This window comes from Agelaius phoeniceus, chromosome 16 (genome assembly GCF_051311805.1).
Source record: "Agelaius phoeniceus isolate bAgePho1 chromosome 16, bAgePho1.hap1, whole genome shotgun sequence".
NCBI classification, from domain to species: domain Eukaryota; kingdom Metazoa; phylum Chordata; class Aves; order Passeriformes; family Icteridae; genus Agelaius; species Agelaius phoeniceus.
Window position 1 is genome coordinate 6,847,798 of NC_135280.1, and position 15,914 is coordinate 6,863,711.

The 15,914-nt window shown below is 41.9% G+C and overlaps 1 protein-coding gene across 1 annotated transcript in view; it reads left to right on the forward strand.

Annotated features, from left to right (window-relative positions):
• The first annotated feature begins 213 nt into the window (after positions 1-213).
• Positions 214-15,914, forward strand: part of BAIAP2L1 (BAR/IMD domain containing adaptor protein 2 like 1) — a 32,586-nt gene continuing 16,885 nt past the window's right edge. The window contains exons 1-3 of the mRNA XM_054643788.2: positions 214-514; positions 8,580-8,655; positions 11,310-11,396. Of these exons, the coding sequence (XP_054499763.1) occupies positions 464-514; positions 8,580-8,655; positions 11,310-11,396 (214 nt within the window). The 5' untranslated portion in view covers positions 214-463. The remainder of the gene's footprint in view (positions 515-8,579; positions 8,656-11,309; positions 11,397-15,914) is intronic.

Consider the following 15,914-nt stretch of genomic DNA (forward strand, 5'->3'; position numbering starts at 1 on the left):
CAGAGCTGCCTCCTGAGGGTTTCCTTCCACACGCCCCGGGTCGGGCTTTGGCAGTGGGGCAGGGGCTCCGCGGAGGAGGATGAGGATGAGGATGGGGATGGGGATGAGGATGAGGATGAGGATGGGGATGGGGATGAGGATGAGGATGGAGGCGGCGCTCGGAGCGGGCGGTGGCGGCGGCTCAGGTAGGGGCGGTCCGAGCGCTCCGCCCGCCCCGCCCGGCCGAGCCGAGCCGAGCCGAGCCGAGCCGTGCCCGCCGAGCCGAGTGCGGCGATGCGAGCCCGGCCCGGCCCTCCCCGCCCGTCGAGCCAGTCCTGCCGCGTCGGGAGCGGCGGCGCAGGGCCCGCCCCGGCGGCGCTGCCCGGCTGGTTCCGCAAGTTTCTGACACTTGGAGCCCGGAACGCGAGGCTGCGCTGCGCTGGGCCGGGGCGCTCCGCAGGACAGAGCTCTCCCCGCCGGCACCATGTCCCGGGACCCCGAGGAGGTGAACAAGCTGACGGAGAACACGTACAGAGTGAGTGCGGCCGGGCCGGGGCTGCCCGCGCCACCTTTGCCCCGGGGGCCGCGGGAGGCGCGGGGCAGCCGCGGCTCCTCGCGCGGAAACGCAGCAAACTTTTATCTTTTTTTTTTTCTCTTTACTTTCTTTTTTCTCTCTCTCTCTTTTTTTTTTTTTTTCTTCTCTTTGTTTTTTTTCTTCTTTTCTTGTCCGTTGTTTTTCCCCCTTCTCCTCCTTTTCCCTGCTCCCCGGGGTTATCCCGTCCGGCCGCTCCCCCTGCCCGCAGCCCCCGGGCGGGCACGGCCGCGGCACCCCCGGGACAAGGCGGCTTCCAGACCGGTTCCTGCCTCTCCAGCAGGCTCGGTTCAACAGCCAGCCCTAATTCCCTCGGTGTGTTTTGGGGATAAGGTGGTTTGGCGGTCCTGGTGGCTGTGGTCCTCTGCTTGAACCGTTTCTCCGTACGGGCCAGCGCCTAAAAATGGCTTAACGCTGAATTAAGTTGCTTGCCAGCGTCCCGAGCTGATAATCAGATTTATGATGGTGCGCCCTAGCACTGCCTCAAAGCACCGACGGCTGTGTGGAGTTCAGTTCATGTTGGGAAGTTTTAAACTTTTCAAAATGCCTTGTTATTTGTAGATTTCAAAATATTTTGTTTATGGGCAACACACATTTGTTCTGAATTCTTTCTCCCTATAAACACACTCTTTCCAAAACACAGCAATTCTAATTGGGAAAAATTCCCTTGAGAATCATACTTTTGTTTGGGTAGTGAAGTAATCCATAGTTGTATCTGTAGTCCTCATTCTGTACAGTGTGTTGTACCAGAGGAAGCACTCAAATTTGCATGATTGAATGCATTTGCAAATTTAACTTACAGCTGCACTGCACTTGTAGCTTTGAGCCCTAAGGAAAGCTTTCTGGTGGATTGTTCTATTTCACTATTTACTAAATTTTTCTGGTTTATTATCAAATGTTTTCATATTTTGAAGATGTTGCTATCAGCATTTAAAGGTTTCTAAAAACAATTACTAGGAGCAAATTTTACTGTTACTTTTGTTGTTCTTCAACACACATTTAAGTCAACTTTACCCCTCCCTTTAAGTAGTCCAGTTATATTGGGGTCACATTGTATTTGCTGTTTACTTTCTTTGGACTTAGATATCAAATTCATGCAAAACTACCGAAAAAAATGAGATTATCTGGGTATAAATTTTGTCCTCTAGAACCAGAGCAGATAATCTTAAATAGTCTGGTGCTTTTTGGTATCAGTTAGGTTTGTGGCAAGGCCATAAGCAAACATAAATTCCCCTCTCAGAAGAGCACCCTGTAAATGCTGGCTCACAGAGGAGAAGCCTGGGAAGTTGACTGTTCAGGGCTGTGCCAACAAAGGAATGCTCTACTCTGTCTATTGACTTCCAGAATGCAGTCAAAACAGTTTCACAGAGGAGAGGGGAGAAGATCTCCTATGTCTTTTAATGGATATAATTTAAAATAGTCTTTAAAGGAGTGAGAAACCTCTAAATAGCAAAACCTTCCCTGTTATTCAGTACTTATTTCCTGGGAAAGTTTGTGATTTAGTTTTGTTTTCTCAACTAATTCAAAGGGATCTTTAAGATCGAAATAACCAGGAAAACCACAAAGGAATACAAAGTTAATGTTGACATTGTGATGAAATGTCTCCTCTGTAGGTATTTTGAGAGGTCTGGCATGTTGCATCACATAGCTCGTACTCACAGGCCTGGAAACCCTCCTGCCCTGCCCTCATTAAAAATTGAAACTTTATCCAGATAAGGATATAAAGGCTGCTTCAGATAGAGGATGAGTCCGGGGTCCACTTTAAAGCACTTATTTCTCCATCAAAGTTGAAATCTTGGAAACAGCTGGTCACCCTTTAGGGAGAGAGCAGGAGCCTGTGTATTCAGCACTGGCTGGGACTGTAATCACAGCTCCCCCGTGTCAAACAAATGAACACCTCTTGGTGCCGTGCTCAGCCTGAGTGGAGAGCCTGCTCTGCTTTGTTCAGCAGTGCTCATGGCACTTCTGGCCCTGCCTGTGCCATCCCAGCAGTGCACTGCCTGACCCACCGTGCTGGGATGGGAAAACCCAGAGCACTGCTTGGGCTTCTCCTGCCTGTACAAAGAAAGGCTTGGACTGGGGAAAAACCAGTTCAGTGCAGTGCAGTGATGCCATCTGTGCTGCAGGACCAAATACAGGCTTAAGACTTCTCAAAAAAAAATCAAGTTTTGGGTGACCTGGAAAAATAATAGAAAATTAAATTGAATACCTTGCTGGCCTGCTATTTTCAGGGGGGTGGGGGAGTGTTGTGTGATTTTTTTTCTTTTTTCTTACAGTGCTAATCCACTGGATTTATTAAATACCTAGTAACCTGTGTTATACAAAGCTTCAAAATATATTTACAGAAGTCATCAGGTGGCTGAGTAATGCCGTTTTATTTTTATCTTGTTCTTCCTTTTTTCTGGCCACAACACCACAAAGTGAATACCTCAGTGTTTTTCAGCTAACCCAACTAAATAAACAGCATAATTCACAAATGTGTGTGCACACACCAAAACCAGGGCTGACATTTACCCTTTATGTAAGATCTGAAGAATCACTCCAGTGCATGATAGGAATGGCACGTGCACAATGAGGCCCAAGGGTGTGGGAGCCTATGACTAAAGAGGGCCAGAGCCTCCTCCTGCCAAGGAGCTGCTGAGAGCTTCCCTGGTATGACACTGCCCTGCCCTGGCAGCTCCCCCTGGGGACATGGGACAGTGTGGGGGACACCCCCTGACGCTCAGGTGCAAGGGGTTTATGTGTGGCTGTGTCCCTGCAGCCTGCACAGGTTTTGTGCTGTAGGGGGGAAAGTGCTCAGCATCCGGCTGGGGCACAGGGAGTGCAGGGGAAAGGGGACAGGGCAGGACAGTGCTGAGGTACAGACCTGTGCTCCTGCCTGCATGGGCCAAGGGCTGGGCAGGCAGCTCACAGTGCTCCTGTGGGGTGAGCTTCCCAGAGCCCTTGATAATGGCACGATTTGTGTTGCTCATCTTGGATTTAAGATTTATCTCTCCGTATTCAAGTGAATCGTACCCAGAAATTTTGATTATCAACCAAAGCACAATTAAAACAAAACCCAAAACACCTCCCTCCCCCAAAAAAAACCACTTTGTGCTCCCCAGAGGCATTGAGAATTATTTTGGTTGGCTATATTGTTTTATCACAGAAATAGATCTGATAAATTCAGTTTAAAGTCCTAAATTCCATGTTTCTGTATTTTAAAAAGACTCAGTTATATTAAGCTACTGGATTTATGTATCAAACTTCAAATTCACCTATGGTCCCAGCACAAGCTGCAGTCAGGCTGTTGCTTTGCATCTGCATTATAAATCTGACTTGGAGGAAGAGGAGCCTTTGGGAGTTTGTATAAAATCCAGTTCTTCCTCGGTATAAATTATCTCTTCTGCCCTTATTTAGAGTTATGCCTACTTGAGGTCTATCCTTGGGCATGTGTTCATAACCTGGAAAGGTTTGTATTTGAAACACCCTGATGGATGATGTATTAATGTTTCTCTTAAACAAGAAATGTTCCACCAAGACGACTAATAATTAGTCATAAGAATTAGCCCTTTTGAATAAACACATCTTGATTTAGTCTTTTCCATTCTGTTAAACCTGTTTTAAAATATTAAACTAACATACAAATGGGATATCTTAACATGAGATGTGCTGAGGGCTCAACTGTGCCCTTCTGAAAACTGCATTATGAATTTTAGGAGGTAAAAGGAGGAGATGTAATGTATAAAATGCTTCAAGTACAGTAGAGCACAGTATTATTTCCTTTTTGTACACCTTTTGAATCTTCTCAAGGGGGGAAGTCTCAGACATAGTGTGGCCACACTAGAGACTTCTTAAAAAATTTACTCATTTTCAAATTGAGAAATAACAATTTAAACCAAATCACCAGTAGTTATACAGAGTTTAGCTATGAATAGCTATAGTGATGGTAATAGGAGTGATGTAGACATCAAGATCTACTTCTCTGGTACTTTTCTAATTTCAGAATTCTACCCAAATTCTTTGTTATTCACTCTTGCAAGCGTGCCTGCAGGATGTAAACTCGGAACTGCAGGGAGTCTATGCATTGTTTAGTTGTGTTCATACCTGCTGAGCCATTGTTCAGTGAGGTGTGTCTTTAAGTAAAAAGCAAAGCTGAGCATTTACAGGAAGGCACTTTTACAATGGCTGTCATTTGGTTTGAAGATTAGCCTTGTTTATGTGACTGTCAGGAACTGCCGAAGGTTTAATACCCACACACAACAAGTGGAAATTCAGGGCTTCTTCCTCTTCAGCCAGCTCCCTGCTACCAGGCTGGATAACTCACTCTGGTTTTATGTGGTGGAAGGAACACAGCAACCCTTACAGCAGATTCTCGGAGGATTTAATGACTCAAACCACCAGAATAAATTTCTCTTGTGCTTTTTTCCCTTGGAAGGTCGCTTTTGCCAGCTCTGAAGGTCTCTGCATAAAAGATGTTTCCAGTTGCCTGTTTTGTAAATGTTTCCCTTTATTTCCATTCATCCTAAATAATAGAAAGCTGTAGGATCTGATCATGGGCCTCCTCTTCTCGTTAATTATTCTGTTCATGAGAGGTAGTGTGTCACTGGAATATAGGACACACGATTGACAATTAGGAGGCCCTGCTTGTGTGCCTCACTCCGTGGGCAAATGATGTGTTGTGAACCACTTTATCCCTCCCAAGCTCTCTCTCACTTTATGATGTTTATTTGGATTAAGACAAAGGTTTTATTTGCATGTCCTTGTACACCAAGGCAGATAAAAATACTGTTATTTTCTGACACTTTTGACAATTTTAAGTTCATTGTTCTCCTGATGAGAAATTTTTCTCTGTTCCTCTGTCCTCCTTTTTGAGAAGTTTTGAGATCTGACTATTGTGTGACTTGAAATTTTGCACTGGTGTTCAGTCCCACACATTTCTGTGACCTTTTCTTTGGACTAAAAGAGAAGCTATAAAACTGTAAGACAAGGTAAGAAAAAGTAGCTGTACAAATTGATTGGAGTTGCGCTTGTCCCCTATAACTTCTGAAGTTGAATAAAATACTACAGTAATTTTAATTTATCTGAAATGTCTTGGTAATATCAAATCTATAGCTCATTCTGAAGAGGGAGTTGCCTGTGACATTTTTCCTTTTTGATAAAGTGCTCTAGATACTTCTCCTGGACTTCAAAGACAGTCAGTGCTTACCTGTGGTTAACTGTACTGAAGGACCACTAGAAGCATGGCCAGGTTTTTTGTTTGCTTTGGGAATCTGGTCTTCAATAGAAAGGAAAAAGATCACATATTATGCTTTTTTCCTAATGCATGAAAGGGAAACAATCTGAGAATTATTTCATCAGGTCATCTTGGAGACGTGGCAGGGGCGTCAGGGAGAGTTCAGTTTTTCTATTGAACACAAACACTTGATTGAGATGAGCCTTGCCCAGTGCTGGGAGGATCAGCTGATCCCCATAAACCAAACTGGGAAACCAAGATTCCAAAGGGGAATTTCCATGCCGAGGTTTTTGCCGTTCCTGGGGCGTTCACATCCAGGTCTGGCTCTGCTGACAATCAACCTCTGTGGCCTGAAACCCTTCCAGAGCCTGCCTGGGCTGCAGGAGGAAAGATCCATGAGCTGTGCTCCTTCCAGCTGCTGCAGGCACTGCCTGTAAGCTGTTTCTTCACCTTTCCCAGTGGTTTTATGCACCTGGAGCAGATGTGATGTCCTGGAGCTCTCCCTCTGTGTTCCACTGGAGCTGCTCTGTGTCTGCTGTACACAAATCCCTGCTCTGGGTCAAGAGGTCTAATGAAAAACAAGAGCTCTGGGGGCTGCTGCAGAGAGAGGAGCTGTTAAGGGTAATTTTATTGGGGTTTGTTCACTTCCTCCTGAATGAAAACAACTGACAGTCACTGGTTTGAAATCTGAATTCGAAGATGTCAGGGAAACTGGAATCTTTACCCCTGAATGCTTCAGACGGTCATTCCAAAAATCAGTACTTCAAGGCCAATAATTATCACGTTATTCTTAGAATTTTGGGGTAGGTGGCAGTAAGGGGTTTTACTCTGTAATTTTTTGTTTTGAGGAACAGAGTTAGCATAGGCAGAATCTTTCAAGATTATTTTCAGTATAGAGTGGCAAGTCAGGGTGGCATTGAGATTCTTCCTTGCCATGGACACACACCATCATGATACATCTTTTTTTTCCCCATATCCTTGAACATACAGGACTCTTTATCCTGAAACAATCCCCTAATTCATCTTTTTTTATTTTTTTCCTTGTGATTCACTGACTCCATGTAAGTCAACAGACACCCGTCTTTAGTACACAGCTGGGAAGAAATAGCAAAAAGTTGGAATAGGAAGAAACAACTTGGTCCTTGGAACAAGTGTCTCACAGTCAGAGTGCCTCAGCAAGGAGGAGAGCAGCAGGCACAGCAGCAACACTGACAGCAAATTCCAGAGCTGGGGCGGGAGGAGGGATGTTCCCAGACACCAGAGCCTGAATATCCATCCTGTTCAGTTGTTAGAGTAGCCCTTGGCATTGTTGGCTCCACCTGAAACAGCTTTCCCAAATGATTTCTGGATGTGGTTTGTGAGTTAACACAAATCAAGGGCCTGGGGACAATAGCTGGTTTGTTTGCAGTGATTGCATTTGGGTGGGTGAGAGTTTAATGGGACAGACCAGAAAACAATCCCAGTTGCATTTAATTTGTACACAAAGGCAGTGAGGCCAGGTATTGTTGTTCTGTGGCTGCTTTTGATGTAATTTATGCTATTCTAGTATTGGAATCTAATAGTTTTATATATTTTTAAAATACCTATATTTTTACTGTTAAAGTGTTATTGGAGTTAATCCTTCACTTTTTATGTTCAGCAGAGTCCAGGTATAGTGCTGTCTTTGAAAAATAATAGAATTCTGTCTGCATGGCCTTGCCTGAAAAACAGACAAATGTGACAGTATTGCTGCTCTTTTTGGGTCCACCTGTGTACTAAACATAAATATTTTCATTCTGTTAGGAGTAGAACAGACAAAAGCTTGATAGTATTTCACCTGTCTTGAGTCTTGTATTTCCTGTAAACAGAAAGCATCTGTTTTGAATTCCTTGAAGCTGACAGTTCTGCTGTGTGAACAGCAGTGAGTGGTGTCATAAAAGTATTGCCATAAAAATAGTAAGAATGACTGAATGGTGTCTACAGGAATCTCATCATCTTCTTTTCATGCCAGTATAATTTCACAGAGTAATGCCAGAGCCATAGATTTGTTAGGAGGATTCTGGGGAAAGGAGGTCCAGAATCTGCAGGTTGTAGAATTTGCTAGGAATGAGAACAGTCCTGCCTGGAGCTGCTGGATTTCAGATTCTGGTTGTTTCAGCCAGTAATTGTATTTGACAGTGAAAGCAGCTGCAGTGGATTTTTTCCCCCCCTTCTATTTAAATAAGGTCATCATTTTCGTTTTCTTTCTGAAAAAAAACCATGGCTTTGCACAAATTTCAAACAAACAAAAAACACAGCAAAAAAATACCAAAATGGCTAATTTCCCTAAATGCATCTGTAACACAGAAACCACAAAGAATGTGAACAAGACATCTGCTGAAATTTTTCTTCTTTTCTTTTCTAGCATTTTTTTAAGTTTAGAAATCAAATCTTGAACCACTGTCAGAAGGTTGTCTGAATTTATAAAAAAATTAGTGGATAAAGGTTTTTCTCTTGTTCCAACATCACCTACCATAAAAGATGATCTTGCACAAGCTTTGATCACACACTCCATATCCTTTTGTATTATAAACAGCCAGACTCCTTGTTACCCCCTGTTGCAATAGTTGAACTTTTTTTTTCCATTTGTTGATATTAAATGCTCTGTTTCTTCTCCCTTCCATCCTTTGTTTTCCTGTGTCTCTCAAATCCTCCAATTTTCATCCATCCATGGCCTTCTCAGTTGTGAACTAGCCCTGGGTGACACTGAGATAATACTGACACCCACTGTGGAATTGCCTTGGTTATAACACAAATTCTGTTTTCTTTCACTAGAATGTTATGGAACAGTTCAATCCCGGGCTGAGGAATTTAATAAATCTGGGGAAGAATTATGAAAAAGCTGTTAATGGTAAGTGTTCCAGGTGCTACCTTTAGAAAGAATGTTTAATTCCCATTGAAATGGACATATTGGATATGAGGGTTGTGTATATAGGCTTAATTCCCAAGTTGAACTTTGGATGTGTTTAATTAAGAGAAAAAAAACCCTAAGTAACAAGCCCAAATATACAAATATAGGCACCTTCTCTCCAGCCTTTTGGGGTTTTTCCACTGTCCTGGAGAAGTTGCATCACAAACACTTAGGCACAGAGTTCCTGCAAAATAAACTGAAAGTGGCTTTGAGTAACTCACATTGAAATAAGAATTTTAAAAAACCAAAGTTATGTAAATTAGGTGTTTGTTTTTTTTTCTCTGAAAATACCTTCCAGAGATATTTCACATTCTTAGATCTGTTCCTGCTCACCTACACACGTCACTACTTAAGTAACCCTGAGTACAGAACAATGTGAATTAGTTCAAGTTGCAGGAGTGATTGATTTGTTGCTCTTGCTGTCCATACTAATCCTGATGGTATCTTTTTCATTGAGTCAAAATCAGAATGAATTTTAATTTGAATCTAAGGACCAGTCTCTCAAACATTTTAGAATAGAATTGACTTCACAGAAACAATCTAAGTAGGGCTTTCCAGGACTGGGCTCCAGACTCCCAGAGCCTGCACTCTGGGACCTGTCAGAGCCTGCTCCATTTCCCATGCAGACCTGTCAAACTGCTTGATACCATATTAAAACCATGTAAAATCTCTCTAATTTTGCCTCACTCAAGCCTGTGGCACATCAGTCCTCTGAGAAATGGGATCCTGCAGAAGTAGTGCTTAGCCAGACATTGAAATCTCTCTTCATGCAAATTTTAGACCTGGCTTGAGAAAAAGATAAAACCAAAGCCTGCTGGAGATGAAAATAGGGAAATGTTGACTTAATTGTGGCAGTGCTTAATGTGATGGATTAACATGTGGTTACCTAGTACCTGACCTTAGGAATTACAGGTAGTACCAGAAGGAATAACAGTGTTTTCATATTCATTTGAAATGTCTCTATACCAGTTGCTGCTTTTCACACACTTTGCTGTTGATCTGTTACATTTGGGCTCTTAGATCTGCCTTCAAGCCTAGCTGATAAGGCATATCTAGCATGAATGCTTAATTTCAAATGAATATTTACAGTGTTGCAACAACTGTTGCAAAGTCATCTTTGGACTCTCATAAATTGGTCATCTTTTCACCATCAGCTCTGAGTGGTGTAAATAGATCTAAAACAAGGAGTAAATACTCTGTTGCTAATCAAACACTCTGCAGCTTTCTAAAAAAGTTGGAGTATGCTGACAAAGAACATAAAAGAACTCCAGATATGTTTATAATGTATTTTTCTACACTTTGAGGACAAAAGGTCAAAAAACCTTCCCTTTCTGCAGAAATAATTTATATTCCATAGTGCTGGTGAAGGGACTTTACAAGCAGGGCTCTTGATTTAGCTTGGTTAGCACAGAGAAAATCACACATTTCCTTCCTTTTTAAGTGCTTGTATTAGGAGAAAAGAGTGACTTGGGGCTGTCTTGAGAAAACACAGATAGGAAGAGTTGGACTGGCATCAAATCCTCTTGTGCAGGTGGCACAATGCTCCACCAGTAGCACCAGGATAATTCTTCTGCTCAGAAAGTTTGAATACAGAGCACCTGTGAGACAGAGCTTAGACAGAAATCACCCTTTCTAATGCAACAGCCTCAAAAAGAATCTTTGTTTGATTTGGAGAATTTTCAGGCTTCTCAGTGAATATACTGTTATGCAACCAAAGATGTCACCTTGCTAGTAAAAACTATAAAATACAGACCTGTAATTGGCAATTATATTCCTCTCAGGAAAAAAAGCACCTTTAGAGTCAATAGCAAGGGTCTGCTTGACTTTCACTTTAGGTCAAGAATGTACTACCAGAAGAAAATTGTGACAAATAACTTCACTAAGTTATTTTTCACATTAAAGCTTGCCAGTTTGTCCTTGTTCCTTCTTTTCTTTGTGGTGTGCAGATCAGTTCTAGGCACTGAAGAGGCACAGCAGCCACTGTGGATCTGTTCCCTGTGTGAGATGCTTCTCCCACTGGCCTCCCTGCAGCTGCAATCCCCACATTTCTGTGTCCATCCCAGTGACCCTGGCTGTGTGTTTAAATCAGCCCTAACCAGGAGATGATTCCTGGGAGTCACTGAACCCTCGTGGTCTATGCCATTGGTTCCTGTGGCAGCCAGCTTTAGGAGAAAGGATGATTTGTTTCTGAGGGGCTCCTGGGACAGCAGCAGATCCCTGGTGTCATGGCCAGTGGCCATTTCCCACCTCCCTGCTCTGGCTCAGCGCTTTTGGGAGGTTTGGGATTGCAGTTTGGGTTTTTCCAACAGTTTCCTCTGTGCCAGGGAACTTTGCTGTGTCCTGACCAATGGCTATGGCTCAGCCCTCCCACTGGATGCTGGTTGCCTGTGGGTATGCAGGGAAGTTGGAGCTAAATAACAGGCTGAAATTTCATTAATGTATTCTGGAGTTCTGGCTTTGTTTCCTGGTCTCACAGATCAGCAGGGAGCACAGGGACTCTGGATGACAAGACTTCATAGGATCATACATTGATGAAAATTGAAGATATTTTGATTTTTTTTTTAACAGTTGTGGTTTTTTTCACTCACCCCCAGGTATGGTAGTGGCTGGAAGAGCATATTATGATAGCCTTGCAAAGATTGGGGACATATCAGCAGATTCTCCAGTTTCTAAAGAATTAGGTAAGTGAAAACTCATTTTAAATTGCTCCAAAGTATAACCTTTAGTTTTGCTTTCCTGCTGGCAGCTCACAGAACAAATGTGAAGTAGATAAGGATCAGTTAAAGTATGTTCTACTTTTATATAACATGGATGGAAGGGATTAGATGCCTTTAAGGCATATTATTTCTCAAGACACAATGTTTTGACAAATTTAGCTCTTTTTGCCCTCCTTTGGTGAATATATCTTCATATGCATTCAAAAGCAGGTGTTTTGAGGCTCATAATTCTAAAGTAAGTACCAAAAAACATATATCTTGATTTTTAGTGCAGAGGTGAATGTTGAAATACTTTTGCAACAGAATATTAGTATGAGAAGTCCTCATGTAGAACAGCAGTTCTACACTAAATCAATTTTCTGGTTGAGTGTCATTGTGAAGGGTTCAGTTTTACTTCACTACTTTTGATCAAGTGTATCACTAAAAGTTCTCAGGTGCATTTATATTTATTTTCTACTTGAGCTTTTGAAAGAGAAACTGTAGACTCAAAGACAGATTAATTTTACATTATTATAAATCCACTTCAAGTTCTGTACTCTCTGAAAATAATTTCTGAATATTTGAAAGATCAGCAGCAGCACTTGACCTTGACAACTTCACTTCTGTAGGCTGAGCAGCATAATTACAACACTGGGCAAGGGAGTACAAAGTATTTGTGATATTTCTGACAAAAGATTCTCATGTCATTGCAAAGCAAAGAACTGGGACCTGTACACTGCAAAGAATAAGCATTTGTTTAATGCCTTCATTTGCTGTTTGACAAAAATAACTTGATGATGGGTCTTGCCTCTGAACTTTTGATTTTGGGCAATGTAGGACCCTTCCCATGATGGATCTCCTCCTGTAACTCAAACTCCTGTAGTTTGTTAATTCAGCTGATTGCCATGGATGGGTTTACCAATTTTTTTATCATATCTCTGGAGAAGTAGAATGAAGGGGGCAAAGCCCTGTTGAAAGGTGGGCCCTGGTTTCTTTGTGGCTGCTGCATTTTCATGGTTTGCTCTGACAGCACCTGTGGGTGAGTGCTGAGGGCTGGGAGTGGTGGAACAGCAAACAGGGCAGAGCAAACAGTCCTGACTGCAGCTCCTCTGTTTGCTTTGCAGGCTGTTTACAGAAAGCAGAGCTGCTGCTGTCAAACTATAGAACAGTTAAAAGAAATGGCTGTGCAGAGTCTTATGAAATGGCAGAAAAGGCACAATTACAGTTTTTGCAATCAAGCAGTTGGTCAGATGCATGGAAGTGACTGATCTATGACTCGTTGCTGTGGGACATTGCTTATTTGGAAATATTATTATTGGGCAATCTTCTGCCAACTTCTGAAAATAGCTGGTTTTCCTTATTTGGGACAACACAGAATTATGATTGAAAACGTATTTTTGTTTCACTATGAATTCCATCCTGCAATTACAAATCTTTTTCAAAATTTGTAATACCATATTGAGAAAACATGGCCTTCTTCCCGCTTTCTGTTCACCTGCTGCTTTAACTGTTACCACAGAAAAATCTATTCTTCTTAAGGCAAACAGCAACCCTGGATTTCTTCCAACACACTTTCTGATGGAATACTTAATTTAGCGATAAGGAAAGTCAATGAATGCTGGAAAAGGCAGGACAATGAGGTTAGGAGTCTGTGACAGATCATTTGCATTTTCAAGAAAAAGTCTTACAAGTTCTGGAGCTGGGCTACAATATTAGACTATTTACCAAAGAAATATGATACACCCAGGTGTCTCTAAAAGTATCTGCTTGAGAAGAAAAGTATTTACTGTACACTTTGGTGTTTTAATTATTAAAACGTTATTGCAGTGCATGCTGAGCAGTATGGGGTGTGTAAGGACAGATCAAACTTTGCCCATTCTAACTCCAGGGCAGCTGCTGCAGCCCCCAGTGCAAATCTGATCCAGGAATTCCTTTAGACTGCCAAAAAACAAGTGGTTGACCACTGGCAGCTCTGTCATGCATAATAGTTCTGTTATCTCTGCCAAATTAGAGGTGGTTTCACAGTTCAAACCCAAACCTGCTGGGTGACCTACAGTGCATTCACTGCCAATGTGATGTAAAGATTGGTATCAAACCACAGCCAATCCTTCCTCCCCACAAGGAAACACAGAACATGGGCTTCTGACATGAGACAGTGAAAGGGACACCAGCCCCACAGCAGGGGACAAACAGAAACTGAATAGAAATAAAGGAGATTTTTTTGAAGCAGAGTGTGGAAAGCAGAGATGCTGGAGTAGTCATGGGAAAAAAAATCAGGTAAAAATGCCAAAAATCCTTTCTTCTGTTGAATGAGATTGGAGCAGAAGAGGGAAATGAGAATGAAGAGGAAATCTGGATATTCCAGCTGATTCAGAGCTTTTGTACTAAGTATCTCTGTCTTTCAAGTCTGGTTGAAGCTCTCTGCATTATTTTAATACTGAATAATTTAAGCAAATTGAGGAAGTAGAAGAATGTGCTGCAGTCATAACACAATCCTTATGAATAAGGGATGAGTTGATTGAGTCAACATTTTTTCTAATTTTGTATTTCCCTAAATTTCTGAGCTTGTAGTCCCTCAGACTTGGCAATGAGCATTAAAAGAACAGAATCTGAATTTATATGCTTCAAGCTATTCTACAATCTGAAATTTGCATACCTCTTTTCCTAGGCACCTTTTGGAAATCCCTCTAGGAACAAAAGATAGAAAACAAGAAATTGCATGTTTAAAAATGTTAAGGTTTCATACTATTCAAATTTCAGCCTACCACACCAGCACAAAATGCTGTGTTTCAATAATGCAATAAAATAAATAAATCAATTTCACACAGACACTTCACCACAGTGTTAAAATAGTAACTTTCACATGTTGCTGATTGGTTTTGTCTTGCCCAAAACACAAAGGCTTGTCTGGCTTTGTCACGTCAATTTTTAGTGCTTATAATGTAAATAAAATCTCCTCTAGTAACACGGGCTGTCTCTGTAGGCTTCACTTGGACAAGGAATTGGGAAGTTCTTTCCTGTTTGCCTATGGAATTCTGCTTCTCCTATCTTCCCAACGATCTTCTCCAGCACCTGACAGTTATTGTAGCTACATCTCATTTTATAGTGTGGGTGTAAAGTCCCACTCAGTTTGTTGTGTAGCAACGGTATCTACAGCAGTCACCCACAATTACATTATGGATCTGTACCCAGAGCTTGTTGCTCAAGAATTAAGGAGTGTAAACCATTAATTGCTTGTCCAAATAGAAGAAGAAGGAAAAATATTTCATTGCATGGTTTTGATCAATGGAACTGAATTGCAGAAGATCAGTATGTTAATGGAACAATCAGAGAAGACAAAAGCCTCTCCTAATCTAACCAAGACTGATAATTTATTTAAAGATTACTCTGGTTTACAGGCTTGTTTTTTATAGTTGCATTGTGTTAAAACCTAATTGGAAACAGGTATGCAAGAACTTGTGCTCATCTGCAGTCTAAAATGTAAGAATTTGGGAAAATTTGGGTTCCTTTCAGAAGAATTTAAAAACACTACAAATGATCCAGAGAAGCAACTATTGAAGTAAAAGATTGCTCTTTATCTTGTGACTGCTATAACAGAGAGAGCAGGGGAGAAAACCCCAAACTTCTCATGGTGCACAGAGGAAGTGGAATTCTTTCCTGACAGAGGGTGAGCCCTGAACTTGATGTTCCTCTCAAGCACAAAAGAACAGACTGTTCTTCAGGTTAAAAGATAGGATTTGAACACATTCATAAAAGACTTTTGCCTGTCAGTTTTAAAGGTCTCCACAACTTTGTCCACAACTGTCAACTTGTTTCACTCTCACTAGTCAGAAAATCAGGCAGAAAAGGAGAAAAATCCCATGGTTTAGGATGAATGATGCTAGCTCAGCTCCCATTAAAATAAAAAGGGGAGGGAGGAGAGTTGCTGGCTTTAACACATATACATTGACCCTGTCAGCTGGAATCCTGTTTCACTTAGAAAGATGACACTGGGCACTCTGGAGAGGAGAGATCTGACATCCTGCCCACCCCACTGCATCCACACCATCCCTGCATGCCAGTGTGCTGCCTCTGGAATGATTGTGCTGGGCAGAAAGGAGACTGAAGTGTGCCAGCAACTGCAGAACCTTTAGCACCTCATCTGGTGGAAACTTCTGGGAAACCAGCTTAGAGGCTGCAGTTTCAGTAATTAGAATCAGGCCAGCTTTTCCTATGGAGCATTAATAAAAGAGTATTCTGCTATATTTATAATGGAATTTCATATGAAGAAGCCACTCTATTCCTGTGCTATAAAAGGAAACTACACAGAGAGCTGTCTTGAAAGGGAAATACAAAGTATTTGTGGGGTTTTACAGGAATAAGGTTTTGTATCTTCCAGTTATACAGTAACATTCCAGGCTTGTGTTATACAAACCTCCAGTCTGCTAAAAGAAAGGTGGAAGGAGATGAGCCAGTCTTGGGTGTAAGCTCTGTAATAGTTCCCTGCTGGAATATAAACCAGAA